Source organism: Protopterus annectens, chromosome 5.part0, assembly GCF_019279795.1.
Source record: "Protopterus annectens isolate FY-2018-M chromosome 5.part0, PAN1.0, whole genome shotgun sequence".
NCBI lineage: Eukaryota > Metazoa > Chordata > Ceratodontiformes > Protopteridae > Protopterus > Protopterus annectens.
In genome coordinates, this window is record NC_056735.1 from 364,192,732 (window position 1) to 364,209,822 (window position 17,091).

Consider the following 17,091-nt stretch of genomic DNA (forward strand, 5'->3'; position numbering starts at 1 on the left):
CCTAGCAGGTAAACCCTTCTTTCTCAAGAACCTGGGCCACCATTACCAAGGACCACTGGGTTCTGAACATTGTGTCTCAGAGATTCAAATTTTCCTTCCACGCCCTTCCAACCCCAACAGGGTTCCCAGATCTACAACCAATCAGTGGGCAGAGACTCAAAAACAAATCCTTTCCCTGCTCTCTGAGGGCAGTAGAGCATGTTCCTGCAGAACCAATAGGCCAAGGTTTCTACTCTAGACTTTTTTTCTTATGCCCAAAAAAGAGGGCACCTGGCACCCCATCCACGATCTGTCCATTCTAAACACCTCCTTGGTGATCCCAAATTTCAGAATGCTCACCTTCCAACAGCTGCTTCCCATGCTTTCCAAAGATGCTTGGCTAGCCACCCTAGATCTAAGAGGCCTACCTCCACATTCCTATCAAGGAATTATGCAGGAAATATCTCTGCTTCAGGGCAGGATCTCAACAATTTCAATTCTCTGCACTTCCCTTTGGCTTATCTACTGCTCCCAGAGTTTTCACAAAATGTCTGGCTCCGGTCATTGCCTTTTGCAGACAAAGAAATGTTCAGATTTACCCATATTTAGGCGACTACCTAATTCAGGCAGACAGGCAGGCAAAGCTACTCAAACACCTGGCCTTTGGAAGGACACTACTAACCTCCCTAAGGTACACAATCAACAAAATGAAATCCAAGCAGGTGCCCACCCAAAGGATTATCTTCCTGGGAGCAAACCTGGACACAGCATCCCAGATGGCATACCTTACACCAGAAAAATAATTTTCCTGACAACCTACTACACTCAGCTAGCCACCAGGCCCCAGCTATCTGCAAGGAAGATCCTGCAAGCTTTGAGGTTCATGGCATCTTGCATGCTGCCCATTCTGTATGCCAGACTGCATATGATGAAACTTTAATGGTACCGAAAATGCCTTTGGTGTCAACAAACTCGAGACCTGGAAACTCTTCTACCTGTAATTCCTTGCCTCAGAAAAGATTTTCTTTGGTGGGCAAAAGCATGCTCCCACAACAAGGGACTGCCTATCTCACCACAGACGCATCAGACTATGTTTGGGGTGAACACCTGGACGGCAGGTGCATACAGGGCCAATGGAGCCCGCAGCAAATCCCTCTGCACATCAGTCAAAAAACGATGATGGCTGTGCAGCAAGCCTTGATAGCCTTCAAGCCCCTTCTGTCTCCAGGGGCTCTCCTGATTAAAACCAACAACACCACTGTGATGTGGTATATCAACAAGCAGGGAGCGACTCACTCCTACCCTTTATGCAGGCTGGCCATGATCCTTTGGCGCACAGCCTCTGCTAAGCAACTACACCTGTTAGCACAATTTTTACCAGGCTCTCTCAACTCCGTGGCAGACCAATTAAGCAGAAATCTTCTGGACCCACAAGAGTGTCAGCTCAACAGAAGAACCTTCACCCTAATAACTCAAATGGGGCACACCGAAGCTAGACCTCTTTGCCTCCCACACCAGCCATCAGCTCTGCAGATTCTGCACCAAGGAGCATCACTGCATGTCTTGTAAAGTGGGTGCCTTGTCCTTCCCCTGGGTCAGTCTATCGGTGTGTGCCTTTTTTCCACTACCTCTCATCCACAGGGTGCTGCTCAAAATAATGGAAGAAAAACCAAGGACCATTCTTATAGCTCCAGACTGGCCCCGGCAGCACTGGTACCCCTTGCTGTGCTGCCTGTCCCCACTGCCCCCATGGCATCTTCCTCAGATTATAAACCTCCGGACCCAGAGGGAAGGGGAATTCATGCATCCCCAATTGCAGACACTAAATTTGGCAGCTTGGCTTATTACCTAACCCATAACCAGTCTGCCAACCTCAGTAAACAGGTTTTAGATGTTATCCATTAGGACAGATGCCCTAGCACCAGAAAGTCTTATGCTGACAAATGGAAAAGGTTCTGCACCTGGATCCAGGCTAAGGGATCCAATATGGCACAGCCCCCCTCCCTCTCATCCTGGATTACTTAGCTGATGTACCACACAGTGGCTTCTCTTTCTCCTCTGTAAAACTTCATGCCTCTGCTATTTCTCCTCATCTTCCCACTGAGCATCCCCTTTTCTGACCTGCCTTGATCAAGCAGTTCCCAAGAGGGGCAGCAACTTGAGGCCACCCAGAAGGGCACCAACACCAACTTGGGACCTTAACTTTGTACTGGAAAGACTCACCCTGCCCCCTTTCAAACCAGCTTCTTCTGCAGAGCTAAAATTTCTCTCCGGGAAAACAACATTGCTTCTGGCCATCACGTCCGCCAGAAGAGTCTCTGAGCTACAAGTGCTTATAGCTGTGGAACCCTTCATCATCTTCCATGCTGACAGGGTATCCCTCAGAACTAACCCATCCTTCATGCCCAGGGTGATGTCCATTGTGGCTCTCAACCAATCCATTCATTTGCCCACCTTTTTTCCTAATCCACAGAACAAGGGGGAAAGGATCCTGCACTCTCTGGATGTGCACAGGCAGCTCAGATTCTATCAAGACAGGACTAAATCCTTCAAAAAGTTTGATCAATTGCTGGTTAGCTTTGCTACAGGGGCAGAAGGCAAAGCCATCTCCAAACATACCATCTCCAAATTGATAGCACACTGCATCCACTTCTGCTACAAACATGGAAAGCCTCCCCCCAACAGGGTCAGGACACACTCCACCAGCGCAGCCTCCACCTCTGCAGCTTTCCTCAGAGGGGTCCCTGCCAGGGACATCCTGGAGGCTGCCACCTGGACATCTGTTCACACTTTTACCAAGCATTACCACCTGCCTGTCTTCTCCAAATCCAGGGCAGGGTTTGCCTCTGCAGTCTTGCAAGGCATCCTACCCAGCCCCTAGTTTCCTTGACTACCTCCACCCATTTTCTCAGCTTTGGGTATCAACCCAAATGTGATGACTGCATCAGTGAAACACAAAATACATAGTACAATTTTGTGCACTTACCATAAATGTAGATGTTCGAGTGTATTCAATGTTGCAGTCCTGGTTTCCCTCCCTCCATCCTCCTTTTATTATCTTTCCTTACAAGGGGCATATTGGTATTTATTTTTCCACTGGTGGGGATGTTCATCTTGCATACAGCTGCAGTAATCGCATATGGGTTCTCTGCCGTCAGGCGGGTCCTCGGTCGGCCGAATTCCAAAGTCTTGGTCCGGCGTCGGTTGTTGTCGCCTTCTTCCCTGACGTCAGTGCGACAGGGGTATATAAGTAACAGCCAACGCCATGTTCTCTAGTCTTTTTTGCCGCGCGGTGCCCGAAGCAGAAGCAGTTTGCAAGTGCCGGTCGGCCAGCTCCTGAATTTACGAAAAATTGGAAACCGAAGTCTTCTTTAAAGCTAAGTACCCCGTTGGGGAAACTTTTCTTGCCTCAGACCGATGTCAGACAAAGTTAACAATTGTATTTCTTGTGGGAAGAAAATACCGCTTAAGGATTTCCATTCCCTCTGCATACCTTGTTTAGGCCTAGACCACGATGTCTCGGGCTGTCGCTTTTGCGCTACTTTCAATAAACGCACTATTAAGCGTCGGGCGGAGTTCGCCCAACATTATTTTGGTAAAGTCTTTGATTATAAAATGTCGTTGGATACTCCGACTACCGTTTTGTCCAAAAAACGAAAGGACAAGGACTGACACGCGAGGTCCGCGGTCTCCACTAACACCACGCCAAAACCGGCTGCACGTGGTCCGGTTCTCAGCGAGACGCCTATGCAGTCCCTGACTACCGATGACACTTCATTGGCGGTGTCTTCTGTACCCGAGACCGCTGGTACCTCAGCCCTAACTCAGACTACAACCACCGAAACCACTGTGAGTGTTGAGCCTCCTAATATGGACAGGTCCACTTCCACCCAGGGTGTATTTAGACCCTCTTCTTCCTCTTCCATTAAGGCCTTCACTAAGTCCAAATCAGCCATGCATCCCAAGAGGCCTGTTGCACAGGGCCCATCCCCAGGCCCCATGCCTAAAAAGCAGATGCTTAAAATGGCTGAGGATTTAGTTTCCTATATCAGGGGTTCCCAACCCCCTCCAGACAAGAGACCCAGAGTGGAGGAAGACTCTCCCTCTTCTGAACAGGGCTCCATTTTCTCAGAACATTCTGATGTGGAGGAACACTCGTACTCCCCTTATGAAGATTCTGATGCAGAACAGTCCATTCCTTCTGTATCTCCCCCAGAGGATTTTTCTTTTGGGGAAACCTTGCACACCTTGAGGGAGCACTTCCATTGGGAAGGCCAAGACTTTTCTGATTCCAAGAAAAGGCTTGGGGAATTCCTTTTGTTACTTCAACACAGACCTCTGGCTATTCCTCCAGTCCTGGACATACTTGATGATGTTTACTCGGAGGCTTGTCTCAATCCGGATTCCCTGCATCCTGCACCAGTCAAACCTGATAAGTATTACAGAGTCCCTAACTCTCACCAATTTCTTTTCAAAAGCCATTATGCTGACCCTGAGACCATTTCTCAAGGCCCCAAGGGAATGAAGGCCTCTACTGCCAAGAATCCATTACCTTCCAAAAGGGAATCTAGATCCTTAGAAAGTTGGGGGGAAAAGGTATACACCTCGACCACCCTAGCCATGAGGGCCTTAAATTGTCAGTTCCATATGCTTAAATATCATCAGTTTCTGTTATCTCAGTTAAGAAACAAAATATCTCAACCTGAACAACCAGATTTGAAGGAATTGCAGGATATGATACATAGTGCAGAACATGTGGGTAAACACACCTTACAATGTAGTTATGATGCCTTAGTGGCCTCAAGTAGAGCCGCTGCTACAGGAGCAGTCATTCGTAGACATGCCTGGCTTAGAGAACAAAGCTTGCCTGATCATGTTAAAGCTAAACTACTAGATGCTCCTTTACAAAAGGATGTGCTATTTGGTACTAATGCTGAGGAGATACTATGCAAAATGGAAGAAAAAGCTAAATCTATGCAAACTGTCAAGGCTCTTCTACAGGTACAGCCGCCTCGTTTTAGTAGAAATTGGCCTACAAAAAACTGGTCCTTTCCAGCCACAGACAAACCCCAAAGAGGTAGATACAGGCGCTCAAGGGGCAGAGGACAATCTCAAGGATCATATAGAGGCAGGCAATGGCCAACTCAAGCACCAAGAGGTGGCGACGACAGTGCACAACAATACAGAAAGCAAACCCAATGACTTTACCCTTTTCATGCCAAGCAAATCTCAGCTGGCAGCTCCCTTGGGAGGAAAGCTAGCACTATTTTCAGGAAATTGGCATATTATCACAACAGACAAATGGATCCTGGACATAATAAACAGAGGCTACAGATTTCATTTTCACACACTTCCAAAAATGAGAGGCATGCCAAACCTGCCACACAATCAAAGGGCAGAGGCACAAATACAAATTACAAAACTCATGGACATGAAAGCCATTCAAGAGGTTCCGACTCACGAACAAGGACAAGGTTTTTATTCCAGACTTTTCCTGGTACCAAGAAAAGGAACCGACTGGAGACCCATTTTGGACTTATCCACCCTAAATACATTTCTACTTGTGCCAAAATTCAAGATGCTCACATTACAGCAGCTTCTTCCCATGCTGGGCAAGGAGTTTTGGCTGGTAACATTGGACCTCAAGGAGGCATACCTGCATGTCCCAATCAGACAAAGCTGCAGAAGATACCTCAGATTTCTTGCAGGTTCAATCCACTATCAATTCTCTGCATTGCCCTTTGGCTTATCTACTGCGCCCAGAGTATTCACGAAATGCCTGGCATCAGTAATTGCCTACTGCAGACTTCAAGGGATACAAATTTACCCTTATTTGGACGACTGCCTGATCCAAGCGGACAGCAAGCGCACTCTTCTGGAACATCTGGCTTATGCAACACGGTTACTGAATTCTCTGGGATACACAATCAACAAAGAGAAATCCAGGCTAATACCATCTCAGAAAATAACTTTCCTGGGTGCCAACTTGGACACAAACACCCAGATGGCCTATCTTACACCAGAAAAACAAGGGCAACTAACTCAGTACTTCAAAACACTAGCAAATTGTACCAGGCTTACTGCAAGGAAAATCCTGCAGGCTTTGGGCTTCATGGCATCTTGCATTCTTTTAATCCCATGTGCAAAGTTGCATATGAGAAAACTTCAGTGGTACCTAAAAAGCCTATGGTCTCAACACAGCTACAATTTGGAAACAATAATACCAATAATTCCATGTTTGCAAAAGGAATTTCTATGGTGGGCCCAAGCATGTCAAACAAACACAGGTCTCCCATTTTGCAAGCCTCAAGCAAATCAAGTCATCACAACAGACGCCTCAGATTACACCTGGGGGGCACACATTACAGGCAGGTGCATTCAGGGCAAATGGTCCCAAAAGGAAAAGCACCTTCACATCAATCAAAAAGAAATGCTAGCAGTAATAAATTCAATTACAGCATTCAAGGACCTCCTGCATCCAGGGCAATTATTGATAAAAACAGACAACACCACAGTGATGTGGTACATAAACAAACAAGGAGGAACACATTCATATCCCCTGTGCAGACTAGCCATGACACTTTGGAACTTGGCTCTGGAATGGCAAATCGAACTTCAAGCACAGTACTTGCCAGGTTTGGAAAACACACTGGCAGACAATCTAAGCAGAAATATGACAGATCCACACGAATGGAAGCTGCATCCACAGGTGTTTACAAAGATAATCCAAGCATGGGGAAGGCCAGACATAGATCTCTTCGCCTCCCACAGGAACCATCAACTGGAAAAGTTTTGTTCAAGGACTTTTCATCCAAAGGCCTGGAGGGTGGACGCCCTTTCATTCAGTTGGACAGCATGGACAGTGTACGCTTTCCCACCTCTGCCTCTTCTACCCAAGGTGCTCTTGAAAGCAAGAGCAGACAGACCGAAGATGAATACTGATTGCTCCAGACTGGCCATGACAGCACTGGTACTCACTCCTAAGGAGCCTAACACATACTCCTCCCTGGCCTCTACCTCTAATGCCTCTTCTGCTAACTCAGCACAGCTACAAAACTCTTCACAGTCAGCTGAAAACACTCAATCTTGCTGCATGGAAAATTCCTTAACACCACAGCAGACCCTACTCTCCAAAGAGGTTCAGGATGTCATTCTGGAGGCCAGAAGGCCATCTACTAGGAAGACTTACTCCGCAAAATGGAAACGGTTTTGCTCTTGGAATGAGAAAAAAGGTCAGGACCCTAGAAAACTGAATTTGCCTCAGGTATTACAGTATCTAGCTGAGCTGCTGAACAGTGGACTTTCATTTTCCTCCATAAAAATCCATGCCTCAGCCATTTCTGCAGAATTCAACACAGATCCACCGTTATTCTCTCACCCACTTTTAAGACAATTCCTCAGAGGGGCTAAGAATATAAGACCACCAAGGAAACAACCAGTGCCAGCCTGGGATCTTAATTACATTCTAGAAAAATTAACATTGCCTCCCTTTGAACCAGCTGCCTCAACAGATTTGCAATATTTGTCCTGGAAAACAGCTTTCCTTCTGGCCATTACCTCAGCTCGTAGGGTTTCGGAACTACAAGCCCTCATGGCTGTGTAGCCCTTTCTTATCTTCCATCAGGACAGGGTTTCCCTTCGAACCAACCCGTCATTTATGCCTAAAGTGGTATCCAGGGTAGCTTTAAATCAAGCCATACACTTACCTTTTACCCTAATCCTCAAAACAAAGGAGAAAGGCTGCTACATTCCTTAGACATCCATAGACAGCTACGTTACTATTTGGACAGAACAAAGCCTTTCAGGAAATCACAACACCTTTTTGTGTCTTATGCTGTAGGAGCTCAAGGGAAGCCTGTTACCAAACAGACAATCTCTAAATGGATAGGCCACTGCATACGATTTTGTTACTCCTATCATGGGAAATCTGTCCCTGTAGGCATCAGACCACACTCCACCAGGGCCACAGCTACCTCTACAGCCTTCCTCAGAGGAGTTCCTACCAAAGATATCTTGGAGGCAGCCACTTGGAGTTTTGTACATACCTTCACAAGACACTACCACCTGCCTTTATATTCCAAAACTAGAGCAGGCTTTGCTACTGCTGTGTTGCAGGGCATTCTGGCTCACCCCAGTTCTACCTAGTGCCTACCACCCAGTGCATAGCTTTGGGATTCTACCCATATGTGATTACTGCAGCTGTATGCACGATGAACATAGTACATTTTTGTACCTACCATAAATGTAGATGTTCGAGTGCTAATACAGCTGCAGTACAGGTTTCCCTCCCTCCTTCCCCTCTAGGTATAGGACTAGTGGCTAACACCTTCTCATACAACTTATTTTGGGTTATCCTCATATGGTGTATTTGCTTGCAACTACTCTTTTTTTGATAACATTGCATTGCTTGTATATATCATATATATATATATATATATATATATATATATATATATATATATATATATATATATATATATATATATATATATATATATAAAATTTATCTATTGCCTTCCTTTTGGGGGCACCTGACATCTGGGGCAAGAAAGACTGGAGAACATGGCTTCGGCTGTTACTTATATACCCCTGTCGCACTGACGTCAGGGAAGAAGGTGACAACAACTGACGCCGGACCAAGACTTTGGAATTCGGCCGACCGAGGACCCGCCTGACGGCAGCGAACCCATATGTGATTACTGCAGCTGTATTAGCACTCGAACATCTACATTTATGGTAGGTACAAAACTGTACTTTCTTCCACCAGAACCTAGCTCCTACTTGGGGGCTCCTGACAGGTTAGGATAAGAAAAACTGATGCAATGGCGTCAGATGCCTTACTTTATACTACTGACGGCCTGACGTCAGTCATGAAGTGAAAGCAACTGACGCAGAAATAGTAGTTCTCTGGTATTCGGGCCGGCCGCGGGATACCCACGCAGGGATAACCCAAATGTGTTAACTGCAGCAATGAATACACACGAACATCTACATTTATGGTAAGTGTACACAACTGTACTTTCCCTCTAATACCAAAGGTTCTTCAGAAAGCGAAATCGTTGGGTTGCGAACTCATACTCATTGCCCCTTACTGCCCTCATCAAATATGGTTCCCCTTTCTATGGCCCATCTCCAGGAGGAGCCTTGGATCCTGGACCCAGTTCCAGATCTTCTGGTGCATCAGTCGGGTATGCGCCATCCTTTCCTGCAGACCCTAAAGCTGACAGCTTGGTTCTTCCACTTCCCGTCTTAGTCAGGCTTCCTGACATCTCCCCAACAGTGCAACATATTTTAATTTCCTCTCAGAAATCCTCAATGAGTAAACTTTATACTAGCAAATGGAAACGGTTCTCTTGTTGGGCAGCCAAAAATAGTATCGACCCTTTTACTGCACCTATTTCAAAGATCCTCGAATTTCTCGCAGAAACCTTTAACCAAGGAGCAGCAGCAGCAACTGTCCCGAGTTCAGCTGGCTGCTATTTCCAACTTACATGTGGGAGAAATGGGTTCCAACATTATGTCTTACAGGTTATGCAAAACGTTCCTAAAAGGTATTATCTTCTTGGGAACCCCAATAAGAGAACCACCTCCTCCTTGGGATCTAAATTTAGTCCTAGCTGCCTTGATTCTTCCTACTTTCAAACTAATACTTGTTCTCTGAAATTCTTGACTTGGAAAACTATTTTCTTGACTGCCATTACCTCAGCTTGGAAGGTATCAGAATTACAAGCTCTATCCATTCATCCCCCTTACTTAATTTTTCACAAAGATAGGTTTCTCTCAGAACCAACCCCTCCTTCCTACCAAAAGTTTGCTCAGAGTTCAATCTGAATCAATCAATAGAACTACCTGTATTCTTCCCTAATCATGGCAACAAGGCAGAATGTAAACTCCACCACCTGGATGTTCATAGGCCGTTATGTTTTTACTTGCACAGGACAAAGGAATCCAGAAAATCTGACCCTTTGTATCCTTTGCGGAAAACAGAAAGGCAACTTATGTCTCAAAAGTAACTTTATCAAAATGGCTTTCAGACACCATCACTTATGTCAATAATTCACAGAACAAGCAGCTGCCAAAAAAATTCAAGGACACTCAACTAGGGCCTTGTCTACATCTACTGCCTTTAGATTCAATTTGTGCGGCAGCTACGTGGGTTAATCCCCATACCTTCATCGCTCATTGCAAAGTAGATGTGACCTCCCGGAACAGGGTATCCTTTTGTTCCGTGGTCCTGAAGACTCTATTCCATTGAGCATCCAAGAAGGTGCTGGGGACGCAGTCCCAACCAGCAAGAAGGTTGGTAAGATAGGGACAACATAACATAAAGAAGTTATATACTCACCATAACGTTCCATGTTTGTTGTCCTTGATCTCGCCTTCCTTCTTGCTGATTTGGCTAGGAGCCAATCCTCTGCTCCGAGTCAGCCGCATTCTAAAGTTTGAGAGCTTCCACTGGCTCGAGACTAGACCCTATCCCAACATGCCTAGCAAGAGTTAACCAGATCTCGTTTGTGATAACCCATAACACTAGACTATAATGTGCAAATATATGCCCAACCAGCAAGAAGGAAGGCGAGATCAAAGTCAACAAACATGGAACGTTATGGTGAGTTCATAACTTTTTTTTTTGTTAACTGGACTACACTCTTTTGTTAACTGGGCTTGGGTTGAGTTTTTGTAGTTTGTCTAATTTACCCAAGTGTATTTGCACTGACTCCTTCTCTTTCTATGTATTAAAAAATAGGGCTGTGTGCGCACACTACCTTTTATAGCTGATTTTCTAATGTGTATGGTTTGTGACTATATCCAGGTGTCCACATGTGTCTGTATCACGTTATCGAAATTTTACTGCATCGAATCACTAAAGGTCGGCCTCTAGTGATCGATGTAGTAAAACATCGAATAACATTTTAAAAAATAAATAAATAAATAAAAACTAACTAGCATAGGCAGTGGGGCAAGCCCTCCTGCGCCCCCCACACCTCCCTACTTAAATATTCCAACTCCGAGACTGCACTACATTGAGGTAAATGGAAATCTCTCCCTACGGAGATTTCCGTTTACCTGCACGATGTTCTGCACTTTCGATGTTGTGCTGCCGATAATATCAGCTTCGATATTGTCGGCTTTCGACATCGTGAAGTAGACCCGTCCACACGGATGCAAGACTACTAACAAAGATCAAGCGGGGGGGAGAGGTATTCAGTTTCAGCTAATACCTCTATAGTTGTGAAATTTCTGAAGCATTTATCCTGTTTAAGCATCTGCAGTAGTGGTGGGTATACCCCTACACCTATACTTTGCTTTTACTAACTATTTCAAGTAGGGATAATCTTCCTGCCTTCTAATTATCCAGGTTACTGCAATTATTTGGCTTTACTGAACAGATAGTCTCCTTGCATTCATTATGTTTAAGTTGATGCATTGTTTGCTGAGTTGTGAATGTTTCCTTTTAATCATGTTTATATGTTTACAGGACAAGACCATCTGTCACCTGAAGCAGAAGAAATAGCTACGATTAGTATTCAGCTTGCTGCTAGATTTCTTTTTACTACTGGGTTTCACACCAAGAAGATAGTTCGTGGCCCTGCAAGTGACTGGTGAGGTTTTGTCCGCCTTCTGACATGATTTTAGTCTAGACTGCAATTTTCCTTCTGCAAATGTAATTTTCATGCATTGGTATTATATTAAATCATTTTAAGTGGCTCTAGAATTGCTTTAGGCTAGTGTGCAGTGGTTACAAAGCCAGCAAGCCTTAAAATGATGAAAAACAACACAACACAACTCTGCTAACAGCTCTGTTCATACTCTGTCTCTATATACAGGTTTTGTACCAAGCGAATGGAGAAAAGCTAACAGTCACTGGTCTATATAGGGGGTACCTTCCACAGATCCAGACAATTGCATATCCATAAGTCTCACCAGCCTCATATGCAAAGCCATGAAATGACTTACCATGGAACTAATCAATCAGGACGTAGGGAATCTCCAAGCACTAAACCAGTCTCAGTTTGGATTCGTCAAGGGCAGGTCATGCTTACTCATCCTGGTGGATTTTTTGAAAAGGTCACCAGAGCAGTGGATGAAAGCAAAATGGTGCACACCGCATACCTTGACCTTGCCAAAGCTTTTGACACAATTCCCCACTTGGGCATTTCAGAAAAATCCAAGTAAAGAGGAAATACCCCCCCCCCCAAATCACCTGCTGGATTGCCAACTGGCTCACAGTTAGGACACTGATGATCAAAACAGGAGGTTACCTCCACAGAGAGACTAATCACCAGTGGAGTCCCCCAAGGTTCAGTACTAAGACATTTCCTGTTTGACTTCTACTTTTCCGTATTAGAAGCCAATACCAAAGGGCTCTGGCTGACTAAGTTTGCATATTACTGCAATCTAGGAGCAGTCATTGAACCCCCAAATGACTTGTCCATCCTGCAGGAAGGTTTGTCTCCAATAAATTGATGTCAAAATCACAGTCTGACATTAAATACCAAAAAATGCATTATTATATCATTTGAGAAGTCAACAACCACATTGCCAGTACATCCGTAAGAGCTGACTCAGTTCGGGATTTGAGAACTTACGAGAAGAGTAACCTAACTTTTGAATAACATTCATCTGTTTTGTATTGCTCAGCTTATAAACAAAGGAATTGTGTCTATATCTAGGGATGTTATGCCTCCCTTTAGTCACCCCTCATTAGGACCATCATTGACATGTATCTGTCCAGACATATGCAACAACTGGAATGCCCACAGAGATTCCTTACTAAAAAGATACAAGGCATAAACAACTTGTCCTACATGGACTGACTCAAAGCCGTGTCACTATATTCGGTATCCTACAGACTGCTAAAAGGTGACCTGTGTCTGACTCGCAAGGCGTCTTTGACCCATTACTGATTGATTAGATGTACATCAGCAAGTCAAATGACATCAGAAATGCTCTGTCTTGTGATCTAAACCTCTTCTGCAACATTAGCAGAACAGTTTGGAGGGGAAGGTATGTTTTTCAGAAGATACTGCTGATATAGAACAGACTCCCCATCCACATAAAACAAAATTAATCCCTGTCCACTTTCAAGCGCAACTTAGATCTGTAGATGGTTAACAGAAAATTTACCTCAGGACTACCCTTTCTACTACTAATGAACAGGTGCATCTCCTAAATGCATTATTCCTTGAATTGGTTCCCTCAAATTTTCTTTGGCATGGTCTCAGTTATTCTCATTAGTGATAATGTATAATTATTGACCATGGGATAGGTGAGGTCAATCTGAAACCAAATGGGATTAGTTATATTGAGCACAAAAAGAGAAATTGGCTAGGGTTAAAATGGTCCACAAGGACAGCTAGCCTTATACTTTCCTATGAACCTATAAAAGGAAGAATTATATAAAAATCATAAAACTGCAGAAAATAAAAAGAGCAGTAACTGAGACTTTGGATACTGGTAAATTTGTATTTAAATATTTTAATGTATCTGAAAGTGTAATAAAGGATAAAGATATAATATTGATGATTTATAAAGCAATAGGAAGCTATTTAGAATGAGGGGATAATGAGGTTGAGATTCTAAATGTAATTTTGAAAGATATACCACTGAGAGATTATAAAATAGTGTTGGACTAATATGAAAGTCAACATAACTTTTTGAATACACTAGGATACCGAAATGAAATACCAACAGCTGTAGTTAGAGACTTAAATTAACATCAAGTTGATTGGTATAATAGCAGCATCAATACTATGAATCCCTTTCCTTGGACATGGTGAATTCACATATATTTTTTTCCCAATTGATAGACAAACCAGAGTCCTGTATCATCTAATCAACAGAGATGGTCTAATGAATAATGTTAAAATAAATGGGCCATTATGTTCGTAGGTTCATAGGTTGGTACTAGGCTATCCGCCCTAGGGCCTATACAAGCCTAGCCATAACAATTCCCTGGCTATTTCTTCCCACATTATTTACTTCCCTGGACCCCTGTCTAGCAGGGCGACTGACCTGATCCCCGGGGTGAATTTCCTTTCTCCCATCCAATCATCAAGGTTCCTTTTGAAGAGGGCCAAAGAGGTGCTCTGTTTGACATGTATGGGCAGTCTATTCCAGAGTCTGGGGAGTCTCTGGGTCAGGAACCTATCCCTCCAGCATGTTTTGTTTATTGTGATGACAAGATTTAGATCCTTGGAGCATGTGGCTTTGAGGGATTGGGATTTCTTTAAGTGTAGCATGTCCAACAGCTCTGGGTTTGACATGGCCTTGTATGTTAAGCAGAGATCGCCTCGGAGTAGACGATGTGCGCAGAGTATAGCTGGCGTTTTTTAAGGCGGTCAGCATAGGGCATCTGCTTTAGGCCTGTGATTCTTTTAGTGAGGTATTTCTGCGGCCTTTCCAGTTGCAAATGTCTTGAGAGGTACATGCCAAATGGGGCGTTGTATTCTATAATGGGTCTAATGATGGATGAGTACAGTGGGACAATGACCTCCTTTTTTCCAGATGAAAAGCCCTTAGCGATGAGGTGTGCCACATAGAAGGATTTCCTGACTGTTGCGGCGATGTAGTTATTGAAGGTGAGACCACTATCCACCTGCTTCCCTAAGTCTCTTATCACACTTTCGGTGTTTAGTGTACTGCAACCTATGTGATAATTCACTGGTACATGTTTTTTTCCCAAAGGGGGGATAACTGTACATTTCTTGGCTCTGGCACCAAGCAACTGTGTATGTAAGGCCCTTATGTAGAGTATCCACATCATTTGGGGATTCAGTAATGGCTCCCAGTTTGCAGTCATCTGCGAACTTTGTTAGCCAGAGTCCCTTAGTGTTGGCCTGTACTTCAGAGAAGTAGATGCCAAACGAGAGGTCCCAGGACTGAACCCTGAGGTACTCCACTTGTCTGGAGCTGTATTTGGAGTCAACTACTTTTACAATGTGGGTTCTGTCAGTAAGCCATTTGGCAACCCATCGAGTGACAACTCCAAAACGACAACAAACCAGGAAAAAGAACGTGAGCCAGATGAACGATCCACCAGAATGCTAAAATAATTAGAAATCCACTTCACAACACGTAAATACGATCAACCACTGAAAAATTTATTTTAAGCAACAAGAACGATCCTGCTTTTCATCAACGACACTTTGCCAACTTCATCAAAAGTTAGAATTTAAAATAACGCTCCACTTCCTAGAGTGATTTAAATACAAAAACATGACGTCAACACTGAAACTTTGCATAACATGAACATTTAAAATCACCTTATAAATTAACTTAACATTGCCCCTATTATACTTTCACTAAAATGTCTTAAAAGTTATAAAAATAATATTTTAATTAAAACAAAAAGTTAACTGACCAGCATTTGTCTAAAAAAGCATTTTAAACAAGCATTTTAAACAGTTGACACAGTGCAAATATATGCTCGTCCAACCATAATGATACCAAAAACTCTGAAGAAATACTCGAAAAAATATTCTGAAAAGTGTGTGTATTATATATATATATATATATATATATATATATATATATATATATATATATATATTCCTTACTCGTAGACCATTAGACCATCAACAAGCACTATCTAAAGGCTAACCTTAAGAAATAAAAAATAAAAAAAATCAATTCAAGCTGACCCACTCACTTAAGTACATAACTGATCGATACCATCAAAATTAACTAAAAAATACTAATAATAAATAATACATAATTGTAAATTATTATGGAGGATTACAATTCACACTGCCTGGTAACGTCTACCTTTTTAAACTCCTCAGTTTCAGCACGCTAGCAATGGACAACATACTGTTTAAACCTGGAAAGTGGTAGGCATCCAATTGTAACTGCCATACCAATTCCTTAAGTTCAAGCAACAAAGATTCAGGGCCCCCTCCCCCCTATTGTTTGAAACCAACTGGTCGATAACTGTAAAGTTAAATTCATGCTCTGGACATTCGTTAATGTGTTTGGCCAGGACATTGTCCAATTTTCCCCTCCTGGTGGCATACAAGTGTTCATAAAGATGCTCCTGCAATCTCCGGTCCGTTTTCCCTATATAAAAAAATGGACATGAAGTGCACTTGGCTAAGTACACCACATGGAAACTTTGGCAGTTGAATCCATCGAGTGATGTAGGGATTAATGCCCAGCTTAGTAAATTTATCTATGATTCCAGAGATGGTGTCAAAGGCCTTGGCGAGGTCCAGATAGGCTGTGTGGACTGCCTTACCCTCGTCCACGGCTCTGGAGACCGATTCGAAGAAGTCAGTAAGGTTCAGGAGACAAGATTGTTCCTTCACGAACCCAAACTGAGTGGGGTCCAGTGTTTTAAGGTTTCCAATGTCTTTGTTTATAAGTTCCATGGTAATACATTCCATGGCCTTGCAGATCAGGCTCATCAGACTGATGAGGCGGTAGTTCCCGGGATCCAAGGTGTTGAGAGCATAAGATTATTTCTTTTGACATTTTGGCCTTATCTTTGGTAAGAAGAGACAGTATTATAGCAATAGTGTATTGGATAAAACCTGACTAGTACAAGCAGTTAAAAAAAAATAGATGGATAAAGTACATGCTTAAAAGAGAGAGCACTAATTGTGGATGGGATTTATTCAAAAGTATTTGCAGTGATACTTGAATGATGCTAAAATCAAGACTACTAAAGGTGGATTTAAAGTTAAACCATGATAGGGGCAATCACGTAACTCAACTTTTAAGAAAGAAAAAAAAATATTGTATCAGAAATATAAAAGTAAAACAAATACCATTAATAAATGTTTGAACCATGTAACAAAACTGCTAAAAAAGACACTAGAACTTAAGAAACATAGGTACGAGTGTTTCCTGATAAATTTTCAAGACAATAAGAAAAGTTTTCACATCTGAAATAGAAATGTACAGACGGAAATTTTGAAATGGCAAATAAACTCAATGAATATTTTATTGAACAGCCTACATCATGTTATGCTACTAATTACTCCTTGTCCATTGGATCTGAACTAAGTCCTGTTATTTGAGAAATAGATGTCTGTAAAGCAGTAGATAAAGTGGGGGGGAGGACTTGATGGAGCTAGACAACTTCCCAGGTAACTTCATATGGTGTATGTA

The 17,091-nt window shown here is 43.1% G+C and overlaps 1 protein-coding gene across 1 annotated transcript in view; it reads left to right on the forward strand.

The window, feature by feature from the left end:
- Positions 1-17,091, forward strand: part of USP9X (ubiquitin specific peptidase 9 X-linked) — a 5,037,693-nt gene that overhangs the window by 4,341,599 nt on the left and 679,003 nt on the right. The window contains exon 39 of the mRNA XM_044071835.1: positions 11,459-11,582. Within this exon, the coding sequence (XP_043927770.1) occupies positions 11,459-11,582 (124 nt within the window). The remainder of the gene's footprint in view (positions 1-11,458; positions 11,583-17,091) is intronic.